Source organism: Lepidochelys kempii, chromosome 14 (assembly GCF_965140265.1).
Source record: "Lepidochelys kempii isolate rLepKem1 chromosome 14, rLepKem1.hap2, whole genome shotgun sequence".
Lineage (NCBI taxonomy): Eukaryota > Metazoa > Chordata > Testudines > Cheloniidae > Lepidochelys > Lepidochelys kempii.
The window spans coordinates 27,214,171-27,236,588 of NC_133269.1; the positions used below are offsets into that span (position 1 = coordinate 27,214,171).

At 45.1% G+C, this 22,418-nt stretch overlaps 2 protein-coding genes across 9 annotated transcripts in view; one reads left to right on the forward strand and one right to left on the reverse strand.

The window, feature by feature from the left end:
- Positions 1-22,418, forward strand: part of GAS7 (growth arrest specific 7) — a 369,130-nt gene that overhangs the window by 340,317 nt on the left and 6,395 nt on the right. The window contains exon 15 of one of the 8 annotated variants that reach the window (XM_073310807.1): positions 3,685-3,721. The exons of the other annotated variants lie outside the window; for them this stretch is intronic. Coding sequence (XP_073166908.1) covers positions 3,685-3,689 — 5 coding nt within the window. The 3' untranslated portion in view covers positions 3,690-3,721. Of the gene's footprint in view, positions 1-3,684; positions 3,722-22,418 lie in introns of those variants that run through there. 8 annotated transcript variants of the gene reach the window in all.
- The window catches only part of GLP2R (glucagon like peptide 2 receptor), a 120,262-nt gene that overhangs the window by 91,465 nt on the left and 6,379 nt on the right, over positions 1-22,418 (reverse strand). The window contains exons 2-4 of the mRNA XM_073310817.1: positions 20,547-20,640; positions 8,306-8,410; positions 6,958-7,079 (exon numbers count right to left, since the gene is read on the reverse strand). Of these exons, the coding sequence (XP_073166918.1) occupies positions 6,958-7,079; positions 8,306-8,410; positions 20,547-20,640 (321 nt within the window). The remainder of the gene's footprint in view (positions 1-6,957; positions 7,080-8,305; positions 8,411-20,546; positions 20,641-22,418) is intronic.

The window sequence follows — 22,418 nt, forward strand, 5'->3', positions numbered from 1 at the left end:
AGAAATTTTTCATCACAACAGTTTTCTATCAGAAAATGCCATTCTGTTTAAACTAAAATTGTTCATGAAATCACAAGAATTTTAATGACAATTCCTGTGTAAATTTTTAAATGGCAAATTTCATTTGAGAAAATTTTGAAATTTTATTTCCAAACAAAATTTTCTTTTAAAAATGTATTTTCATTTTTACATTATTTTATGCCATGTCAGTAGTAGTAGTGCATAATATGACACGTTACGGCATAATAGTCAAAATATTATTTCCTTTCCTTTTAGTTCTACTTTAGTTTTAAAATGATTAAGGATAGATGTTGTTTAGGACTAATTGAAACATCTTATTTTCTAGCCCATGATGTCTCCTGTTTGTGTTGTGAGGCAACAGTTTCACGTTTGGAACAAGAAAAGAAGATAAGCACTCAGTGTACTAATTACAGCAGCAAGCTTCTTTCAATATCTTAGAAATATGATTGCAGGGTAACACAAATATAATAAAAGTAATTAAAAATGGGAAAAAATTCATTTTGAATCTAAATTTTGAAATTTTCCAAATTTTTTTCCAGAATTTCCATTTTGTAGAACAATTCTAAATATTTGTTTTGCTCTGATTCAGAATGAAACACATTTTGAAGTGCTGAAATTTCTGGTGAAACAGAAATTCTGAGTTTCAACCAGCTCTAATTACTCATTTGAAATGACCTAATTCTGCATGAAGCACAATAATCATTTGTGCAAAATGGGTGAACAGTTGAACATGCATTTTTGGGTGGGCAGTTTTGAAAATCAGGTCTATCATGTGCAATCATTTTCAGCACCACTTACATAGGTTTTGTTTCTAAACTCAAGATGAAAATAAGGATGAATAAAAAGGAGAAATTAATGTGTGAGCACGTCGAGTGATATGGAACAGGACATCTGAGCTGGAATGAGTGTGCATCAATTTTTCTTTTATCTTTTCATTTAACATTTTATTTATTTTGTTCCTGTTTCTGATGCATTTTGTAATTATTGGAGATACTCAATAATTAATTATACCAAACTCCTAAGGTGTCAGTAGTGTTACAGGTCTACTGCAACTCAGAGGCAAGTGGTTCAGTGCTTTGGCAGCCAGGTGTTGTGGGTGTTAGCCCTGGTGGATCCCAGTAGCCACTCAGATACATGGTAAGTGAAAGGCTATTTTATTAGGGTTGGCAGGAAAGGGGAAATACCTCAGGTACAGAGGCTTAAATGGTTACACTCCAAAGTGAGCAATAGTGGTAAATGTTTGGGTCCCTGGGACAGTCCAATTGAGAGTCAGGATTCTTCAAGCCTAGTGGTTAGGGTGCCTTTTCCAGTCCAGTCTTTATTCAAGTAAATAGAAGCTTGAAGTTTTCCAAGACAGGCTGTTATTGTCTCCGATTGGGGCTACTCTGCACCCAGCCCTTGCTGTTCTGCCATAAGTCCCACACAGACCTACACACATCTGTCACATCCAGCAGCAACAGCCTGTTCCACACAGGAACTCTGCACATAGTTCCTGGGAGGTTTCTCTTTGCATTCAGCTTCTCTGCAGCTCCTGGCTAGCCATGCGGCCACCACTTCCAAACAGAGCTCATCCACTTCGTTTGAGGACGTCTCCCCTTACCTGGCCACAGGAAGGGGAAGTGGGAGGGAGCTAATGCTGCTTAGCTGATCCAGCACAATGTATTTACTTTTCTAGCTCAAGTAAAGCTTCTCTTCGGGAAACAAACTGAAAAATTCTATAGACAGAGGACAACTCCACAGTACGGACTACTCACTAAACCCCTCTGGATTGCAATGATTTATTGTCCAGCCTGGTAATCATATCTTCTTCTGAACAATGTCACTGTTTCCACTGATGGTTCAAGTGCATTGGCTTGGATGTTATCACCTTCATCATTGTCATATAGCTGTTTCTAACTAACTCGAATTGGTGGCTATACCCTTGAGAGGGCATAGTGGTGGAGTCTGCCATAATATGCTTTCTGGTATTTTTCTATGATGCAGAAGAAAATACATCTGCCACTTTGTGAGAGGAAAATAGGATAGAGATAATGGAACAATAGAGCCAGCAGGGAGCAATGTGGGTGCTGGAGATTCCCAGCATGCTGTCTTTAGAAGTCCATCTCCATGTTGACACACAGCAGCAGCAGTACAAAATCCAGCACCAAGGAACAGAATGAGCTGACAATATGGGCATAGGAGTTATCCACCTCTGAATTAGACGAAATAAATGGTTGATTTATCCGCTGTTGGTAGATACTAGCCATGAATCTGACCCAAACAATTGATATAGCACCCAGGTAAAAGCAGGTCCAGCACAAACAGAAGGAGCAGGTACAGATGAACCAAGGTGAACAGGAGCAGAAACAGGGCTCAGGGGACAGATATATCAGAGCAAGTGCATCTTCCTGTGATACAGAGAACCAGTGCAAGCAATTCAGACAGGTACCCATGGGAGATCCAGCAAACACTTGCCAAGAACAGAGCAAGGGTACAGCATAGAATCATAGAATCACAGAAGATTAGGGTTGGAAGAGATCTCAGGAGGTCATCTAGTCCAACCCCCTGCTCAAAGCCCAATTAAATCATCCCAACCAGGGCTTTTTCAAGCTGGGACGTAATAACCTCTAAGGATGGAGATTCCACCACTTCCCTAGGTAACCCATTCCAGTGCTTCACCTCCCTCCTAGTGAAATAGTTTTTCCTAATATCCAACCTAGACCTCCCGCACTGCAACTTTGAGACCATTGCTCCTTGTTCTATCCTCTGCCACCACTGAGAACAGCCTAGCTCCTCTTGGAACCCCCCTTCACGTAATTGAAGACTGCTATCAAATCCCCCCTCACTCTTCTCTTCTGCAGATTAAATAAGCCCAGTTCCCTCAGCCTCTCCTCCTCCTCATTTGCCCCAGCCACCTGATCATTTTCTTTGCCTTCCACTGGACTCTCTCCAATTTGTCCACATTCTTTCTGTAGTGGGGGGCCCAAAACTGGACGCAATACTCCAGATGTGGCCTCACCAGTGCTGAATAGAGGGGAATAATCACTTCCCTCGATCTGCTGGCAATGCTCCTACTAATGCAGCCCAATATGCCATTAGCCTTCTTGGCAACAAGGGCACACTGTTGACCATATCCAGCTTCTCATCCACTGTAATCCCCAGGTCCTTTTCTGAAGAACTGCAGTTTAGCCAGTCATCTGCAAACTTGCTGAGGGTTCAATCCATCCCATCATCCAGATCATTAATGAAGATGTTGAATGAAACCGGCCCCAGGACTGACCCCTGGGGCAGTCTGCTTATATCAGCTGCCAACTAGACATCAAGCCATCGATCACTACCCATTGAGCCCAATGATCTAGCCAGCTTTCTATCCACCTGATAGTCCATTCATCCAATCCATACATCTTTAACTTGCTGGCAAGAATACTGTGGGAGACCATAGTACACACTGTGGCAGCCTTAGCAGGTTCAGGAGTAGCAAGTTGATTTGCTGAGGTCTCGCACAGCTTTTGGGAAGCAAAAATCTACCAAGGCCATACTGGAAAATCTGTGGTGTTGGACTAGTAGGTTTGACACCCTCCTCGCTTACCCACATTTGAGACCTTGGAAAATCAGTGCACAACTGATATCTCTCAGACACTGTCTAGCTTCAGGTATAACTAAAAATGAATCTGGTTCTGTCAGATTAGAGTACCATCTACAATCAGAAATCATGAACCAAGCATGGAAGTGGAAACAGAGGCACAGAAAGATGAAGTGACTTCTTCACCATCACACAGCAAGGCAGCAATTGTGCTGGAATTAGAACCTTGGTTTCTTGACCCTTAGCCCTATCACCTGTTCTCTGAACCACACTGTGCTTAGTATGAGGAGAGAATTCCTGAGTGGAGATTGTGATATTATCTGATTAAAATATGACCATATAGATCATTGTTGCAACCACTGTTGTATATTTGCAACAAAGCTTGTACAAAATGTGGCATGTAAGATGTTTATGTTAAGGTTATGATTTGCAGGTTATGATTATGCTATCTGTATGTATTTATCATTTTTGTATTTAAAGTTATGAATATTGGCTTTATACGTGGATTTCAAATGTTTGCACCTGGGATAATGCCCACAAGATAGTTAGCCAGCACATCTTGGAGGAACTATTCAAATTAAGTGGCACATCAAGAAACACTTGACTGACAGTGGACCATGGGAGACGCCCATCTACACTGAATGGACTGTCCTGCAAACATGCTGTTTGAGATATAGGTAGTGGCTTCTACTGTGTCCAAACCTTCATGAATGGCCATGTGACTTGCACATGTGACTCCAAACGCTATCTTGTCACCTGTAATTTTCCACTAGCTGTGCTGAGGCCTTTGTTTGAAACAATGTGTTTTCCTCCACATGGCAGAAGATATAAAAGGCCTTGGAAACTCCTCCATTTTGCCTCTTTCCTGCTCAAACCTCTGGAATAAGAACTATACGAATGGGAGCATTCTAACCAATGGCCTGAGGACCTTCCAATGATAATTTGGAAGCAGCCAGAGACTTAAACCAGCAGTTTATTCCATCACTGCTACAAGCCTGAACCAAGAACCTTGCATTTATTGTATGTATTTGATTCCTTTAACCAATTCTTTCTTTCTTTCTTTCTTTCTTTCTTTCTTTCTTTCTTTCTTTCTTTCTTTCTTTCTTTCTTTCTTTCTTTCTTTCTTTCTTTCTTTCTTTCTTTCTTTCTTTCAATAAACCTTAAGATTTTAGATTGGCATCAGCATGATTTTTGGGTAAGTCCTAAGTTATATATTGACCTGGGAGTGTGGCTGGTCCTTTGGGATCAGAAGAACCTTTGATTTGAAGAGACTGGTTTTAAAGAACCACCCATCTCTAAGTCTAGTGTTTTTGGTGATAATACAAGGACTGGAATGCCTGAGGAAACTGCCTTTATGACTTCTTGTTAGCCAGTGTGGTGAAACAGAAGTTTACTTTTGTTGCTGGTTTGGTATATCCGATGGGGGATTAGCCACTAGTCTCGGGGGGTATCTTCCCTATTTCTCAGCAATTCGTCCTGAGTTTGGCATTCTCAGTTGTGGCCCAAGAAGGCACGGTTACAGAGGTATGCAACTGTACGCTGTCCTCAGCATGGGCCACAAGATCTGCACTCAGCTGTATATTAAATGGGGACGAAGGGCACAAACGACATGTGGCTGATTAGTAAATGTTTTCAGGACATCTTGATGAGTGTTACTGGCTTGCACAATAAAATATCACTGTACAGGCAGCTTTCGGTACAGTCATGAGTAAGGGCCAGTAACAGCACTGCGTTTGGCTCGCCTGGGGATCATACTGCACAAGCCATGATGCTCACTGTACAGCAGCCCTCTGCACTGTGATAATACTGCTCTCCACTATTAACAGGATTTGTAGTAACCCTGGCCCAGGCACTAGCCCTGCAGCTGTGATGCAGCAGCATATAACGCTCTTCTGGAGAGAGAAACAGCCAGTGAGAAGGCAGCTTGAGCTGGGGACGGGGCTCAGAATCTACCCAAAGGGGGCAGTTGGAAAAAGCTATTAGAGAAAGTGAAGAATCAAGATGCTGAGCTAGGAATGAACTGGTGCTGAGGGTGGAGGTCAGGTGATAAAGTACGAGAAGAGAAGAATAAAAGCAGGGGACTGGGAAGTGAGAAGGGGGGAAGAAGGAAAATAGGAAAGGTTTCAGGTCAGGAGAAGCAGAAAAAAACAGACCTGGGTATGTGAGCAGACACGATTAGAGAAAGGAAATAGAGGGAAATAAAATCTACAGACATACTGGACAAAGAGTACCAAGGAAATATAATTGGTTGAAAAGGGAAGTGATCAAAAGCTGTGTCAGATGAAAACAGACCCTGAAAACAGTAAATGAGAAGCCCACCTGCAAAGGACCTAAAGTACATGAACAGAGAGAATGACTTTGAACATCAGTGAAGGAATAAAGGTGCAAAATGCACAAATGAGGGCCCACTGGTGAAGAAACCCGCTTATGGATAAACCCAGTGAAAAGAGGCACAACCACAGGAATGTCGAATCTAAGAGGCACTTCAAGCCGAAGAGGACCAAAGAACAGGACAGCAAGAGTGGAGCTGGACTTACAGCCAAGCAGAGGAAAAGTTGATTCTTCTCTGAAGTGACACAGTCTATTGTTCAATAATCTTTGTTCTTGATAATGACAATGTATGTGGTATTAACTGCACAGAGTAAAGAAGAGTATCATGTACAAACTTGCAAAGGTTAATGTGTTGGTAACATATAGTTTATTATTATTATAAGTAGTAAGTACTTTGCAATGTTATATATTATTTATACTCCTGAAATTTTTTGGGGGTTTTCCCTTATAAAGTTCTAAAAATTTAAAATTATCCCTTTTGTCTTGGTTTTCCCCTGCCTCTCCTCACAGTTAGCATAGCCTAACCCTAACCGGGTGTTTGCAAGGGTCTTATCAAAAGTCCAGTGCCAACAAGGACTGGGTTTGTTTGTGATTTTGCCTCCATTTTTTCTTTGCATGCAGCTGCCCACTAATGACTGTGAGGTTCAGGGATGAAGAGAATTAATTGAAGTGGGAAATTTGTTCCATGTTCACTCCAATTAGTTCCACAGCAATTTTGCCCAATACAGTATGTTTCCTTTTAGCATGTGGGATTCTCTGAGTCTGAGTAATTTACTCTATGAGTTTCATTTTTTCTCATTATATTAGAATTTAGTAAATGTGGTGATCCCAAAACTGACCTAGGGATAATTTGCTGAAGCCAAAGCACTCAGGATTTTTCCAGCCCTAATCCCTGTTCAGAATACAAGGAAAGGTTTCCATATCATAACCTAAATAAGTCTGGCTCTCTTCTGCAGCTATTCAATGGAAACATCTGATCAATTATTCAAGAAGGGATTAAGAAGATTAAAGTATTAAAGCATAAAAGAAAACATCATACTTACTTGTGGAGTGAAGTGATTCTTCTCAGAGCACTCTGAATTATCGCGCCAAATATCTGTTGAATTCTCTTCTGTTTGCCAGATTCCCTGGTCCAAGCAGACTCTGTATACATTTCCTGCACTTCCTGAAAGTAAACAGAGCTTCAGTCTGAAAGGTCAAGACATATATTTAATTTTTCATGTGCTTTACAAATTTCACCCTTTCAGCAAAGCTAGGGAAACCCCATTAGAGAAATCTTTGCTTTGGACTTTGATGATTCTTTGTAATGTCTATGTGGGAGAAAATCATAGAAACTTAGTTTATGAATATATTCTCAAAAGAAATTCCCATAATTTCCCCAGTAGTTTCAAAAAGCAAATATAGTGAGTACATCAAAAAGATAAAATTACATTTCAGATAATTCTTTCTTCATCCTTTAGATTCTTAATCTGAACACTTCCTTTTACATACAGACAATAAATTTCATACCACCACCAGAACTCTGGGCAAAGAAGATGATTTAGTAATTAAATAACCATCCTGTCATGCTCTGGCACATCAGCTTACGGTGCCCTATCACAGAATGTAGGGGCTAGATCCTCAGCTGGTGTGAAATGGTGTAGCTCCATTGGCACAGGGGAGTATGGGGAGCAGAAGGCCCGGCTGAGGAAGGTGCAAGGGGATGTGATGTAGCAGAGAAGGAGAATCTGATAGGAAAGGGAGGGAAAAATGTGGGGAAGTTAATTTAGGGGACAGGTAGGGGCAAAAAACTGTTTGGGAGCATGGCTAGGGAATGGGAGTGGGACATCTGCCTAGTCTGGGTAGCAAGTGGGGGTGACAAGGGGCTATGGAGTGGCTGCTACACACACCACAGGAATAAGGAAGGGTTTGTGGAGTCCCTTCGAGCTGTGAATAGAAGCTGCAGCTTTGTGTGTGTGCTGAAGGTTGAATTTTGATTGTGAGCTGATCCCATACAAACCAGGGGCAGGCAGCTTCCCCCAATGAGGAAAGAAATCAGAAGGCAGTCAAAAATGTGATTTTTCAAAAATCATTTAGGGGGAAAGGAGTTAGGAGGGTTCTTAAAGTGTTTCTTAAAAGTCAATACCCCAAAGTGACTTTTTGGCCTTAAAGTGACTGAAACATAACAAAGAGGGGTGGGGAAGGGTGCAGGCAAGGTCACTGCTCATCCTCACAGGGCTTGAAGCACGTTGCAGTGGGATGACTTTGGTGGCTAGCCAGGAAGGAGGTGATGTAGAATAGCCCCAAGCAACCCCCCAGGCAATTCCAGGACAGTAGAGCCTGAGCTGACAACTCCCTCCTGCAATGAAGATTCCTGATATGAATCTTGTAAAAAAAGAGAAATCACATTACCATTTTCCATCCAGGGTAAATATGAAGGACAAGGAACAGACACATTTCCTGGAAGTGAATAAGGCCAGCAAACAAATTGATCAAATGTCCCATTGCAATATATTCCTGTAGAGAGAGAAAGAACTAATGTTTAGTTTTGAATAAAGATTATTCAGGCAGCTGGTAACCATGGAGACTGTGGTACGTGCCTGACTCCAGGCAGCCTGTAAGCACAGGGATCCATTATATATAGAATGGAGGCCATGGTTATAGCATGGGGGTTGTATCCTGGAAAGCAGTGACTCTGAGAAAGTCTTATGGGTCATAGTGGACAAACAATTCAACAAGAGCTCCCAGTGTGATACTGTGGCAGAGGGCTAATGCAATGCTTGGATGTATAAACAGCCAGGGAGTAGTGAGTAGGAGTAGTAGGGAGTTGTTTTTATCTTTGTACATGGCTTTGATGAGACCAATGCTGCTATATTGCACTCAGTTCTGGTGTCCACATTTTTAAAAGGATGTTGAAAAATTAGAGAGGAAGGAGATTTCCAGAGAAATAATTCAAGAATTGGAAAAAATGTTATAGTGAGACTTAAGGAGCTTGGCGTGTTTAGCTTGTAAAAAAATCAAGAGGGAACTTGATCCTGGTGTGTAAGTACCCTCATAGGAAGAAAAATTCCTGGTTAATAAATAGCTCTTCGATCTAGTGGAGGAAGGCAGAACGAGAATCAGTGGCTGGGAGCTAAAGCCAGATAAACTGAAATTAGAAACAAGGCACAACATTATGTCAACAGTGAGGATTATTAACCACTGGAAGAAACTACAAGTGATATGGTAGATTCTTAATCTGTTGGTGTGTTTAGATCATAGAATCGTAGAACCATAAGGTTAGACGCATGGATGGAGCGTGAAGCTTCCCCTTGGGCAGGCTAGCCCCCTGCTCACTGCTCTCAACCCCTGCACCCATGACCTCAGCCAGGGCAAGAGGGGGCTGAGAGCTTGGTGGGGGACACGGAGAGGGGCTGAGAGCTCAGGCCCGGCTGGGGTCGAGCTCTCAGCCCTGGCTGGGACTGAGGCACAGCTCTTGGCCCTGGCCGGAGCTCCGAGGCTGGAGCCCCTCCCACATTTGGCCCCTTCCATCTGCGGCCCCACCCATGGCCCCACCTCATTCTGCCCCTTCCCTTGCGGCCCTGCCCCCATTCCACCCATACCCCCGGTCCTGTTGCACCCCTTCCTCCCGTGGCTCTGCCCCCCTTCTTCCCCCTCTCTGCCCCTTCCCCTGAGGCCCCGCACCTCACTCACTCCTTTATGCCTCCCACATCCCCATGCTGCAGCCCAGAGACTGGAAAAGCTCTGTGGCTACAGCAGGGAGCAAGAGCTACTCTAGCCCCTGACCATGGCAGGCAGGTGGACAGGAAGATTTTTCCAAGGGTCCCAAATCAGCCAGGGCCTCTGGATATGGGCCCCATGGGCCCATGTGGTAATCCACCACTTGCCCCTCCCCCCCATCAGTGCGAAGTTTGGGGAGGCTTAGCCTCCCCCAGCTTCCATTATGCGCTGACCATGATTAGAAGGGACTACCAGGGTCATCTATTTTAACCCCCTGCCAAGATGCAGGATTTCTTGTATCGAAGCCATCCAAAGCATAGGGCTCTCCAGCCTCCTTTTGAAAACCTCCCGTGAAGGTGCTTCCACGACCTCCCTAGGCGTCTGTTCCATTGTCCTGATCAAAACTGGATGCCTTTTAGGAAGATCTGCTTTAGCCAAACACAAGCTATTGGGCTCAATATTATGAAATTCCCTGACCTCTGCTCAACAGAAGGTCAGACTAAATCAGTGGTTTTCAGACTGTGGGTCGTGACCCAGCACTGCGTCATTGAATGTAAGGTAGTGGGTCACGGCGGCGGTGGCCAGCACCACCGACCGGGCCATTAAAAGTCCCATCAGTGGTGCTGCCCGGCTAAGGCAGGCTAGTCCCTACCTGTTCTGACACCACGCTGCGCCCCGGAAGAGCCAGCAGCAGGTCTGGCTCCTAGGTAGAGGGGCCACGGGGCTCCGTGAGCTGCCCCTGCCCTGAGCACCAGCTAATGGGAGCTGAGGGGAGGGGGAGGTGCCTCTGGGCAAGAGCCACACGGAGCTGCTGGTGTGCCTCTTCCTAGGAGCCGGACCTGCTGCTGGGCGCAGCGCGGTCCACGGTGCCATGACACGCAGGAAGCCTGCCTAAGCACCCACACTGCACCACTGACTGGGAGTCACCGGAGGCAAGCCCGCACCCCAACCCTGCACCCCAATCCCCTGCCCCAGTCCTGAGCCGCTCGGCAAACCTGGAGTCTCTTCCTGTACCCCAAACTCCTCATCCCTGGCCCCACCCCAGAGCCTGCACCCCCAGTCCAGAGCCCTGACCCTCTCCTGCACCCCAACCCTGTGCCCCAGCCCTGAGCCCCTCCCACACCCCAAACCCCTCATCCCCAGCTCATGGGCATCAACAATTTTCTTCAACTGGGTCACCAGAAGAAAAGTTTAAAAAGCACTGGACTAAATGATCCAATGCTCTCTCCTGGCCTTAAAATCTATTAATCTACCTTTGGAAACCTGGTAACTATAAGTACCGTTACATGTCTCTGAGCACTGTGTAACCATGGAGATCTTTTATGTCTATTACTGGTCATGTGGTATCTATGGAGCCGAGCATTTTTGTCTGGACAACTGGCAGCAATTACTGTGCACCTAGTAATCGTGGACCTGTTCTCTCTGTCTGTGACCATCCAATAAGCACAGCACTGCTATGTCTGTTGGGTAACTGGTACTGGATGGGTCTTGTTACATATCTCTTTGGTATGATGGGTGCTGCTGGAGATTCCATCCAATGCTTGGTAGGAAAAGTGTGGCCGGAAACACTGAACCACCAAAAGTCTCCTGCTGCAGGAAAAGTGGTGTCTGGACATCTGCGCTGGGGTATACATAGGGGCTAAAGTTCATAAAATGATTTTCAAGGAGTAGTTGTCAAATTATAATGGGGTTCTGGCAGCCATTGGGTCCATAGCCCTTAAAGGGGGACGGGACCATCCTAACAGAGTTTACTGATCATAGCACTTTACAAACACAAATTAAATAACTTTGACAATTTTTGGCCCAGTGAGGTAGGCATTGTTATCCCCTGGGGAAACTGATTGTGATAGGCACTAGCCTTCCTTGGGAATGGTGCCCACAGTTCTTCCCTGTTGTCTCTAGCATGCATGGGGAATATGAATGATGCGTCGTTTCTGGACAGAGATCTGCTCCCCTCTGCCAGTCAGCTCTATGGGCCAATAGAGAGGGTGTGCAAGATCTTGGGCACATATGAAAGGCCCAGGATAATACAGCCCCAAAAGGGCAAGTGACTTGCTGTGATGGGGTGTCCACCCCACACAGGACTGAAAGGGGTTAAGGTGGCCAGATAGGTCTATTAACTCCAAAGGAGGAGGAGCCAGGGAGCAGGGAACTAGTTGATTGCAAGCAGGCTCAGTTGTGCAGGAACAGGTGGGACCTGTATAAAGTCAGATAGCTGGCAACAGACAGAGGATGCTGGGAAAGGGCAGTCACTCCCTGGGAAGAGGGAGTTGGTTTAGAGCTGGTATTCTCAGAGAAGGGGGGGACCAGGAAGAGTAGGAGGCAGTCCAGAGAAGGAGCAGTGAGGGCTGAGAGGGTAGAGCCCAGAACTGCTGAGCTGAGGGTCCCTGAACTGGAACCTAGAGTAGGGGGAGGGCCCAGGTCATCTTACTGGCCACTGGAGAAATGGCACAAGCAGGGCAGCACTGGAGAAGACTGCCTGGGACCATTTGCATGCCATAGAAGGACCTTGGGTCACCCTGGAAGGGGGAAACACAGATGGTAACCCGGCTGGAGGGCTGAGTTATGAAGAGGATGCTGTGGTTCCTGGAGTGAGGTGGGTCCACAGGGTGAGATGAAGACAGGAGAGGCACCACTTGAAGAGCTCCTGACAAGGAGCTTCATGTACAGATGGTACTGTTATCCACATTACAGATTGCTCTAGGATTGCCCCCAGATGCAGAGAGGCTGGCTTCTCAGGGCAGTCCCACCTCATGAAATAAAAAAGTGATAAGTTTTCAAGTTCAATGATTGGTTTGCTTTGGTTTCCATTTTTTAAGGCCATCTCTACAATGGAAAGTGGTGAAGATTCACATTTTTTTCTTAATGAAAATTGTTTAGTTCCCCAACTTGGAGGTATCAAGGACTATGGGTTTCTGGTTCCCAAAGGCTGGCTGTGCTGTGATCTAGCCTAGTTCTGCCTCATTAAAGTTCCAGGGACATAATCCACCAAGACATTTTAGAAGTCACGTTGTTAATGTGTTTCTCTGTGAACTACTTCAGTGATACGTTACTGCGTAGGGGATCTCTGTGTTCCAGGAAAAAACACAGATCTATCTATCTATAGCTACCTCTGCTCCCATCTCACAAAGATCTACTAGCATTAGCTCTCATTGAGCTAGCACACTAACAATAGCAGTATAGCCATGGTAGCATGGGCAGCGGTGGCATGGGCTAACAGCCACGTTCATACCCATGGGGTTCAGGAGGGTTTGCACTCAGGGTGGCTGGCCCAGGCTGCTGCTGGCTGTGCTACCATTGCTACACTACTATTTTTAGTATGCTAGCTCAATGTGACCTTGCACAAGTATATCCATGTGAGCGGGGAATCCCACCCCTAGCCTGTAGGGTAGATGTACCCTCTCCATATGCATCAAAACCCAAACACTATGTTTCAAAGTCCAACTAAGTTTAGTAGATGACAATGTCCCATTGTTTACAAAGCATAATCACTTAGGGCATGTCTACGCTGGGGAGTTTAATTTAAAGCTTTTTGATGTGCATCAGATAATTTGCATTATGTAAGTCATATCAATAACATGTACACACAATGCCTGTTCTATTTTCAGTTCACATACAGTGAACAGATGGTAGAAGATTGCTGCAAATTGAGGGTGTAGCATTCTTGGGGGTATCCCAGGGTCCTTTGCTTTACCACTGAGCAGCATGCATGTGGGGATTGTTTTTGCTGTGAACTGTGGGAAGACAGGCTCCTGCTCCCTGCTTTTGTGGTGGGAAGAGCAAATATACAGAGCTTCCTCGGGCTATATTACAGCGCTCAAAGCTGGATGAATTCAGCATTGGATTTTGCCCATTGCACCAACAATCTGATGATGCAGGAGCAGAAGACTATTCTATGGTAGCAGCAACTCTGGCAGCAGGAGTACAATCTGCAGTGATGGCAGCAGGTTGACGCAGAATAACGGGAAAATCTGAGCTGTTGGAATGAGGAGACCAGGTCCTGGATCACCTACACAGGGGTCAGCACCATTTCTGGGCCGAAGAAACCACCGTGGATTGGTGGGAGAGGCTCATTCTGTAGACCTGGGATGACAAGCTCTTCAGTGACAAGAGAACTTCAGGACAGGGAGGGCTATCTTTTTTTTATATCTGTGCAGAATTGGCACTGGAACTGCAGCAGCAGTGTACCGATGTGTGGTGCCCCATATCCATGGAGAAACAGGGTTGCCATTGCCATATGGAGGCTAGTCACCCCCAGAATGTTACTGGTATGTGGCCAACCAATTTGGTGTGGGGAGATTAACTGCTGAAGCCATTCTCATGCAGGTCTGCTATGCCACTGATAAGGTGCTTTCTAACCAGTTCATGCAGATGGGTAATGCTCAGGAGATTATTGATGGGTTTGCATACATTGGGTACCCAACCTGTTTTGGGGGTAATTAATGAACCCATGTGCCTAACATTTGCCTGCCCTCACCCCGTTGAGCACAGGATTTGTAAACAGAAAGAGATATTTGTCCATAGTGCTCCAAGGACCGGTGGACCACCATGGCAGGTTTACAGACATAAATGCAGCAGCATTTGGTATGGTCCACAATGCTAGAACCTTTCAGAACTCACTACTGTTCACATAAAATGGAGAAAGACTGTTTACCACCTGAAGCATTGGGGCATTATTGGCGTGGAAGTTGGTCTGGTTATTCTGGGAGATCCAATGTATGGCCTGGTGCCCTAGCTAATGAAGCTATACACGAGCTGCTGGGACAGAAGCAACATTTTAATTATTGCTTTATAGTTGCACAATGAAAGGCCGATGGCACTGTTTGTGGAATAGGTTGGAAGCTGCAGAAAAAAATTGTTCAGTATTAGAGGTGGATGTTGTGTTTTGCCCAATATTTGTGAAAGCAAGGGGGAAAGCCGGGCCGATGGGTGGGAGTCTGAGGTGTGGGGACTTGCTTGGGGGTTCAAACAGCCAGCAAGGAGCACAAACAGCTGTGGGAATGCTGTCAGGGAGGCTACTGTTTGCATTTTGAGTGCCTACCATACCAGAAAAAGTAAGCCTCTGTGTGGGGTGCATTGGGATGGAGACATTGTGAGCACTGAGGGATTGCATGTGGGTGGTTGAAATTTACTGTTCCCTACGTGCTCTTGTAAAACCCTATGAATTATTTTTTGCTGTATTTAAAGGATTCTCTGTGCTAACTTTTGCAATGATGACCCATAATGGATGTATTGTAAATGGTTTTAATATGAAACAATAAAAAAATACAAAAATGTTAATCAAAGCAATGGAAAAATAATGTCTGTTTGGAAATACATTTAGAAAACCAGTCTTTTAAAAAGAAAAGGGGTACATGTCTATACACAAACCTTTAATGACTGCAACAGTGCACATAAAACTTAGAATGCAGCAATAAGAACATTCCAAGTGCAACAGAATGAGGAGAGGGGGAGCAGTTACAGGTGAGTATAGGCCTTGCCTCTGACTCTTCTTATCTGCACGGGTTCTGGGGCTGCGTGCCTCAGCTCAAAATTCTCAGGGGCTCTGCGGGGCTCAAAAGAGCTGGACTCCCAGGCAGAGGCACTGACTTCCCGAGGTCCCAGGGGTGCTTGACCCCCACTCCACCCCAGGCTCTGCCCTCACTTCACCCCCTCCACCAAGCTCCCACCCCACCTCGCCTCTTCCTGTCCCTACCCCACCTCCTCCCTGCCTCTTCCTGCTCCCACTCCTCCCCCTCCTCCCCAGCGCCTCCTGCACACCACTGAACAGCTGAGGGGAGAGGGGAAGGAGCTGATCCGCGGGGCTGCCGGTGGGTGCTGAGCACCCACTATCGGCGCCTATGCCAGGTGCAAATGTTCTCGGTGCCCAGAGATAGGACCTGAGAGGTGAATGGGACCTGCAGGGAGCACTGATTTTGGGATGCAGAGATTAGGAGATGCTGCTGGTGCCAGTAGCCATCATTGTCCACAGGCTGAAGAACATGTCTGGATCCCAAATTACGGGACTGCAGGGCTTTCTGGCCTAGAAGTACCAAGATTCACAGGAGGGCATTCTGGTTCAGGATAGTATCCACAAGTTGCCTCTATATCTCCGTCCTTTTCCATGCTCTCCTTCACCTTGGTAATGCTATCCTGGCCACAGCCACACTTTCCCTTGGCCATTGACATGATCTCCTGGGAAAGCATCATCTCCCTCCCTCTGGATCCTCATGTGCAGGCTTCACCTCTCAGACAGCCTGGTTCGACTCTGTGACTCAGCCATGTAAACATCTCATCCCAACTCTTCCTTTTTCTTCCCCTCAGGTTGGCTATCCTGTCAGCAATTCAGAGAGGCCCTGTCCTTGACTGTTCTGCTGTTGCAGGGTGCTGTGGGAGCAAACAAAACATCAAAACCATCATTTATTGTTCATAATCAGACAAGGCATGATAGCTTTTTTCAGTCTATATGTGTGACCGTTCCTCCCTGAGACTCTTCCCATTCTTGTGGGAACCTCAGAGATGGTAGGTAGGTATGGACTGTGGTGGGTGCCTTTGGATTTCAGTCTACTGTATCTGCTTTCATGCTCTTAGGGTGGGGGGTTGGTTGGAGCTATGTCCTGACTTTCAATGACATTACACTGAGGTGGGGGACTAGTCTTATTCAAAAAAGACAAAGGATAGACTGATGAGATATGCTGTGAAGTTGTTCCCCATGATGGTCCCCCCAGAAGCATGGCTGTAGTGGAAGGGACTTGCAAGCACTATGAGAGGACATGGGCATGGGGTTATTCCCTATAATTTGCAAAACAAACAAACAAACAAAAACCAAGTAATTTCTCAGTCTTAGTTTCTGCTATATCTCCCCTGGAGAAAGTGAAGAGAAAAACAGATAGGGCCCTGCAATGATGGTCAGCTACATGCATGTTACAAGGCATTTGCACTTCAGTGGGGAGCAAGTATTGTTTGTGCCTTGCCTGTGCCTGCAATGTGCATTTATACCTCATGTAAATTACAAAAACTAACCAGATTTCTTTTCCTATAAGCACTATCTCAATAAATTATTGATTGTTGTACAAATACATGCTTTGGCTATTTGAATCTGGTGTGAGAGGAGGAATGGGGTACAGACTGTGACTGCCCCATGCTGGCAGATGCCATTTTGAAGCAGTACAAGGTGAAGGGTGAGTGAAAGACGGGCTCCTAACTTACATCCACCAATAAGTAATACATTGTAAAGATAGGTACTTACATGCTGACATTCCCTCCAGAGGATCTGACTCTTTGGTCTCTGCTTGGTTTAGGGCTGGGAATCCAGGTCAGCTGTTGTAGGGCGGGAATGAGGGTCTTTTGTAGCAGGACTGGGGCTGGCTTTCCAGCTGGCTGTCCTGACCCACAAAGAGATCCTAGCTGTCAGGGGGCAGCTCCTATCCAGCATCCTTCTGCTCATCCTCCCATGAGTCGAGCTGGTCATGCTTGGTAGGGGGAGGTACAGGCAGAAAGTTCAGAGTAATGCCTGGGACAGGTTGTACTGTAATTGTGTAGAACGCTATCCAGTTCTTCAAAAATGGGCAGGTCACATGTCCCCTGCCAGATTATCTCCTTTCATCCCTCATTTCAGTATGCTTTCTCCTGAGATGATTGTTGTTTATTTGGCATTGGCTGGTGTCCTGGTTGCGACCCTTTGTGGACATCTGTTTTACAATGTCCATAAAAAGGTCCTATTCCTGTGCTTTCCCACAAGAGGTTCCTGAGCCAATGCATCTCCCCAGATGGCAGTGAGATATAGTGCCTCAGCACAGCTCCAAGGAGCTGTGCGAGGCACGTTATGCGGCTTCTGGAGTGTTATTGTGGTTGCATCACCAGAATAATGATACACTGGGATTGAGGAGCAAACAGGCAATATCTGGCTCTGTGCCAATTTTTACAGGGCGACGCATTATCCAGAAAACAGGACCCCCGTGGAGGGAGGGCACACAATGGACAGGTCAGTAACAGTCAAACTGCAAAGCACTGTGGGATAGCCATTGAAAGCATGAAAAAAGTGGAGCACAGCAATCACATACACACAAACAAAAAACCAAACTATTTCAATTTGAAGCAAACCTAGTCCACTTTGCAAGAGGACTCCAGCATTCCAGACAAATGCAGAGTTAGTGTGCGGTGATAAGTTTCATTGTATGTATGCAATGTAAGCAGAGTCTGAATGAGCTCAAGTCATAAGTCACTTTGTTACTGGGGCAGGGGTACTAAAGGGTTGTTATCCTCGTTGTGTGAATCAAGGGCAGAAGAACAGTGCTAGGCATACTCTGATCGAGGGACTCAGGCTCAACTAAATTGCACTTGCTAAGCAGGTGATGTGTGTGCCAAAACCCAGTGGAGTCACGAGAGGGTGGGGACAGGTACTTGTACCTGGTGGTGTGGGTCCTGCCAAAGGCTCCGAACCACTATTTAACCCTGCATCTCTCCACAGTGTAATAACAGAGCTGATTAAGATTCAACTGAGAGTCTTGTTACACACCACAGAACTGAAATCACTGATAACCAGGTCTAAGCGTTCAGCCTGCTTTGGGACGGTGTCTCTGATGCACAAGACGGCCCAGTCCACACTGGTAGTGAGGCTACACCACTAACAGCTGAAATCACTGAGAACTGTGTTAAGTGGTGGGATCTCGAGACATCCCAAAGGGTGCGGAGCGAAGTGGCTGGCAGGCAGAACGGAGCAGTGAGCAGGGTGGCCAGTGGAACAACTGGTGGAGTGGTGAGTGGACGGCAGGGCGGAGTGGCAAGCGGCTGACAGGGTGGCTGATGCCAAAGCAAGCTCCTGGACAGCAGAACAAGCAAGGTGCCCCCATTCCCCACTAGGGTGGGAAGTGAGCTCACCTCTGAACTTTGGGTCTTCACTGATCAAGGACAACAGTCGTAAGCGGGTTGTGGCGGACAGAAGAAAGGAAGGGTGCATTAAAGGAACTTTTGGTTGCTGGACTTAAGAACCCGAGCCAAAAGAACCCTGCCCAACATACTCTCGGGTGGGTCTTTTGCTCATGGTTTTATGTTTATGAATCCGGCTTGCGACGTTTTCCCAAAGTAACGCCGGGTTACTTCTCTTCTCTTATTATCTCTCCTGTGCGCTTGTGAGAGGGGAAGTATTGACTCTTGGAGATGACCAGTGGATGGTATGTAATTGTCCCAGGTTACTGGGTGGGGGCCGTTTTTGTGTTGTATTGTTGAAAAGGAACCCCTAGATATTGAACTCAGCTGTTGCTGCTGTCAACTCCAACTGACAGAAGGGTTACATATGCAAATTGTTTTCAAACTAGATTAATGTCATTTCATCCAGTTTGAAACCCCGTGTGTAGACAATCTCTTAAAACAAAGCAAGATAATTGAACCAGGTATGTCATAAATCTTACACGGCTACATAAACATAAACATACTGGGTGAAATCCTGGCCCCGCTGAAGTAAATAGAAGTTTTGTCATTCACTTCAGTGGGCCAGGGTTCCATCAGTTAATCCTTTCAAGTACAAATAAATGCATGTTTCATTATGACACCTCCATTTTAATTCTCAACAAAAACAACACATATCAAAAAATCCATGATATCTTGATTTCAGTGTCCAAACATTTTCTTAAGTGTTACTGCTGAGGGAAATACGTCACATAAATGTGTACTTTCAATAGTTCTTTTCCCCCAGTAAACTGCCTATAAACACTTTTTAGTTTCACCGGGAAAACATATAACATTGACTATCTATATATATGTTTGTGCGTCTGTTTGGAAGCTGATCACTATGTGTTTTTGTATATATATTTAATGTTTTTGTTTATGTTTTGAAATTATTGATGGAAATAGTTACTTTGAGTGAGAGCTAAGGTTGTGTTACAACGAACTGTGCACTCCTTTATATTGCATAAGAATCAATGTGTTTGTCTTATGTGGACACTGTAAGATTAATACTTAGTTTTAGGGTGATCAGACATCCTGCTTTGGCCAGGACAGTCCCTTTTTTAAGCCCTGTCCCGGCTGTCCTGACTTTTTTCAAGTTGATCAGGTGGCAAGAGCAAATGGGACAAATGCCCACTTTTGTCAAGAAGTGGGGTGCAGAGGAACATATGTGGGGGGGGGCGAGTGGTGATGCCAGCTATGCATGGGGGGGAGGGGCAGGCAGGGCTCAAGCGAGCAGCGACACCAACCTCACATGCTGGTGGGGGAAGAGGAGTGCTCGGGCCAGGGGCTCAGGCCAGCCCCACATGTCGGGGGGCCCTCAGGCGAATGACTCGGGCCAGCCCCATGTGCGGGGGCGGTCAGGGGAGGGCACAGGTTAGCTCCACACAATGTCCCATTTTCCCTTTGGGAAATATGGTCACCCTCCTTAGTTTATTATTAATAGTCGTCGTAGTAGTAGCGTGCAGAGACCCCACTGTGCTAGGACTCTGTACAAAGAGACATTCCCAGCTCCAGAGAGCTGAATCTGTACACACTGTAATCAGTGGAAAATCTCCTGCTGACTTAAGTGGGATCAGGCTCAGGACTTGCATAGACAAGAAACAGAAGGATGGAGATGAAGGGATACAACACAGAGTGATCATTGACGGGTGGCAAACCTCGTTAGTTCAGTGGGTTCTAACTGCTTTGCTTAATTAGGGTCATTTATAAATCCCAACATCTGGAAATTCATCTCGCTCCAAAGTTATCCAGCATTTGTCTGGGGCTGTGAACAATTTGCTGAGTTTCAAGCTGATTTCACTTCTTTTTTTGGCTAAGCAACACTAAGGTCTTAAACATAACTCGATGGCATTCCTCTGTTTGTCTATTTATAGTAGGCCTTTCTGGCCTTAAATCTTGAAATATACGAATAAAAACATACCTCTGCAATATGGTTCAATAAATTTCTATTTACCCCTTTAGTATGGTTATTTTGAAATGTTACCCCATTTTTAGTCAGGTTTCTTACCAGTTTCTACTGCAGATTCTTGTAACTTTTTCAAACAATCTTTTTTATACTTAAGCCACTTCGTCGTCGTTTTCTGCAGCAGAGAACCTAAGACCTGCACATACAGAAAATATTGTAAATGAAGAAACTGAGTTTGAACTTTGTATTTTTCTAGGTGGGATAGTTTTCTGCTACTTTAACAGTTGAAATAAGTAATATAAAAAATTCAAGAGTTGTCACTTTTTCTCTGGCCAAGCGATATGTTTTACACTCCTATGTTCTCCCCCATGCCACACATTTTTGTCAAACTTCCAACTGGACACTGAATATATCACCTCGACAGAGCCATGCTGTCCAAGTTGTGTGCTATGACTCATAAATCCTGAAACATTTTCAAGCCGTTAACAATTGGATTATACGCAGAGGTTGATTAATCGTTGTTGAATATTTATGTTTTCACTGGATTATTTGATTGATATGACTGGAAATAATTCATGGGACTGTTTGTTTATTAGTATATTTTACAGATTGTCAAGGATGCCCGGAGCATTGGCTGAGAGCTCTTTCATTGCAGTTTAATATAATTGTGAAGAAATAAATAAGTAATACCATTTTGTTAACGTCACCTTTGAAGAGGTAAATCCCTTCCCAGCATATCCCTCCGAGACTCCAGACACTAATCCTTGTTTCAGCAGACCTCCCCGGCAACCCCTCAGTATCCCTGTTTCAAGTAAGGCAATTGAAAAACTAGCAAAGACTCATCTCCATTTTCATAGATTCCAAGGCCAGAAGGGAGCATTGTGATAATCTAGTCTGACTCCCTGTATAACACAGGACATAACATAACATAAGAATGGTCATACTGGGTCAGAACAATAGCCCATTGAGCCCAATATCCTGTCTTCTGACATTGGCAGATTCCAGATGTTTCAGAGGGAATGAACCGAACAGGGCAATTATCAAGTGATCCACCCCCTGTCATCGATTCCCAGTTTCTGGCAGGTGGAGGTTTAGGAACACCCAGATGATAGGTTGCATCCCTGACCATCTTGGCTAAGAGACATTGATGGACCTATCCTCCATTAACTTATCTCATTCTTTTTTGAACCCAGTTAGTTATACTTTTGGCCTTCACAACTTCCCCTGGAGATGGTTTCCATAGGTCAGCTGTGCATTGTGTGGAGAAATACTTCTTTTTATTTGTTGAAAACTTATTGCCCATTAATTTAATTGGTGACTCCTGGTTCTTGTGTTATATGAAGGCATACTCCTTATTCACTGTCTCCACACCATTCCTGATTTTATAGACCTCTACCATATCTCCCCTGAATTATCTCTCTTCTAAGATGAACAGTCTCAGTCTTTTTAATATTTCCTTATATGAAAGATGTTCCACACCCCTAATATTTTTGTTGCTCTTTTCTCCACCTTTTCTAACTCTGATATCTTTTTTCAGATGGGGAGACCAGAACTGTATGCATTATTCAATGTGTGGGGGTACAATGGATTTATATAGCGGCATTATATTTATTGTCTTATTACCTCTCTCCATTGTGAAAATGGACCATTTATTCCTACCCTTTGTTTCCTATCTTCCAGCCACTCACTGATTCATTAGAGGGCCTTTCCTCTTATCCCAGGACTATTTACTTTGCTTAAGAGCCTTTGGTGTGGGACCTTGTCAAAGGCTTTATATATTCACTGGATCACCCTTGTCCACATGATTGGATTTTGGAACAGCTGCCCCTGGCGTGGAAAGGACTTTCCCTGCTGTGTTCCTTTCCTGTGCACACCTTTTCTTGGCCAGAGCTGCCTGCAGAGCAGACTCCATCTTGGCCACAAGGGCACTAAAGTTACATATACAAAAACAAGTGGAGAGTTTAAGATGACGAG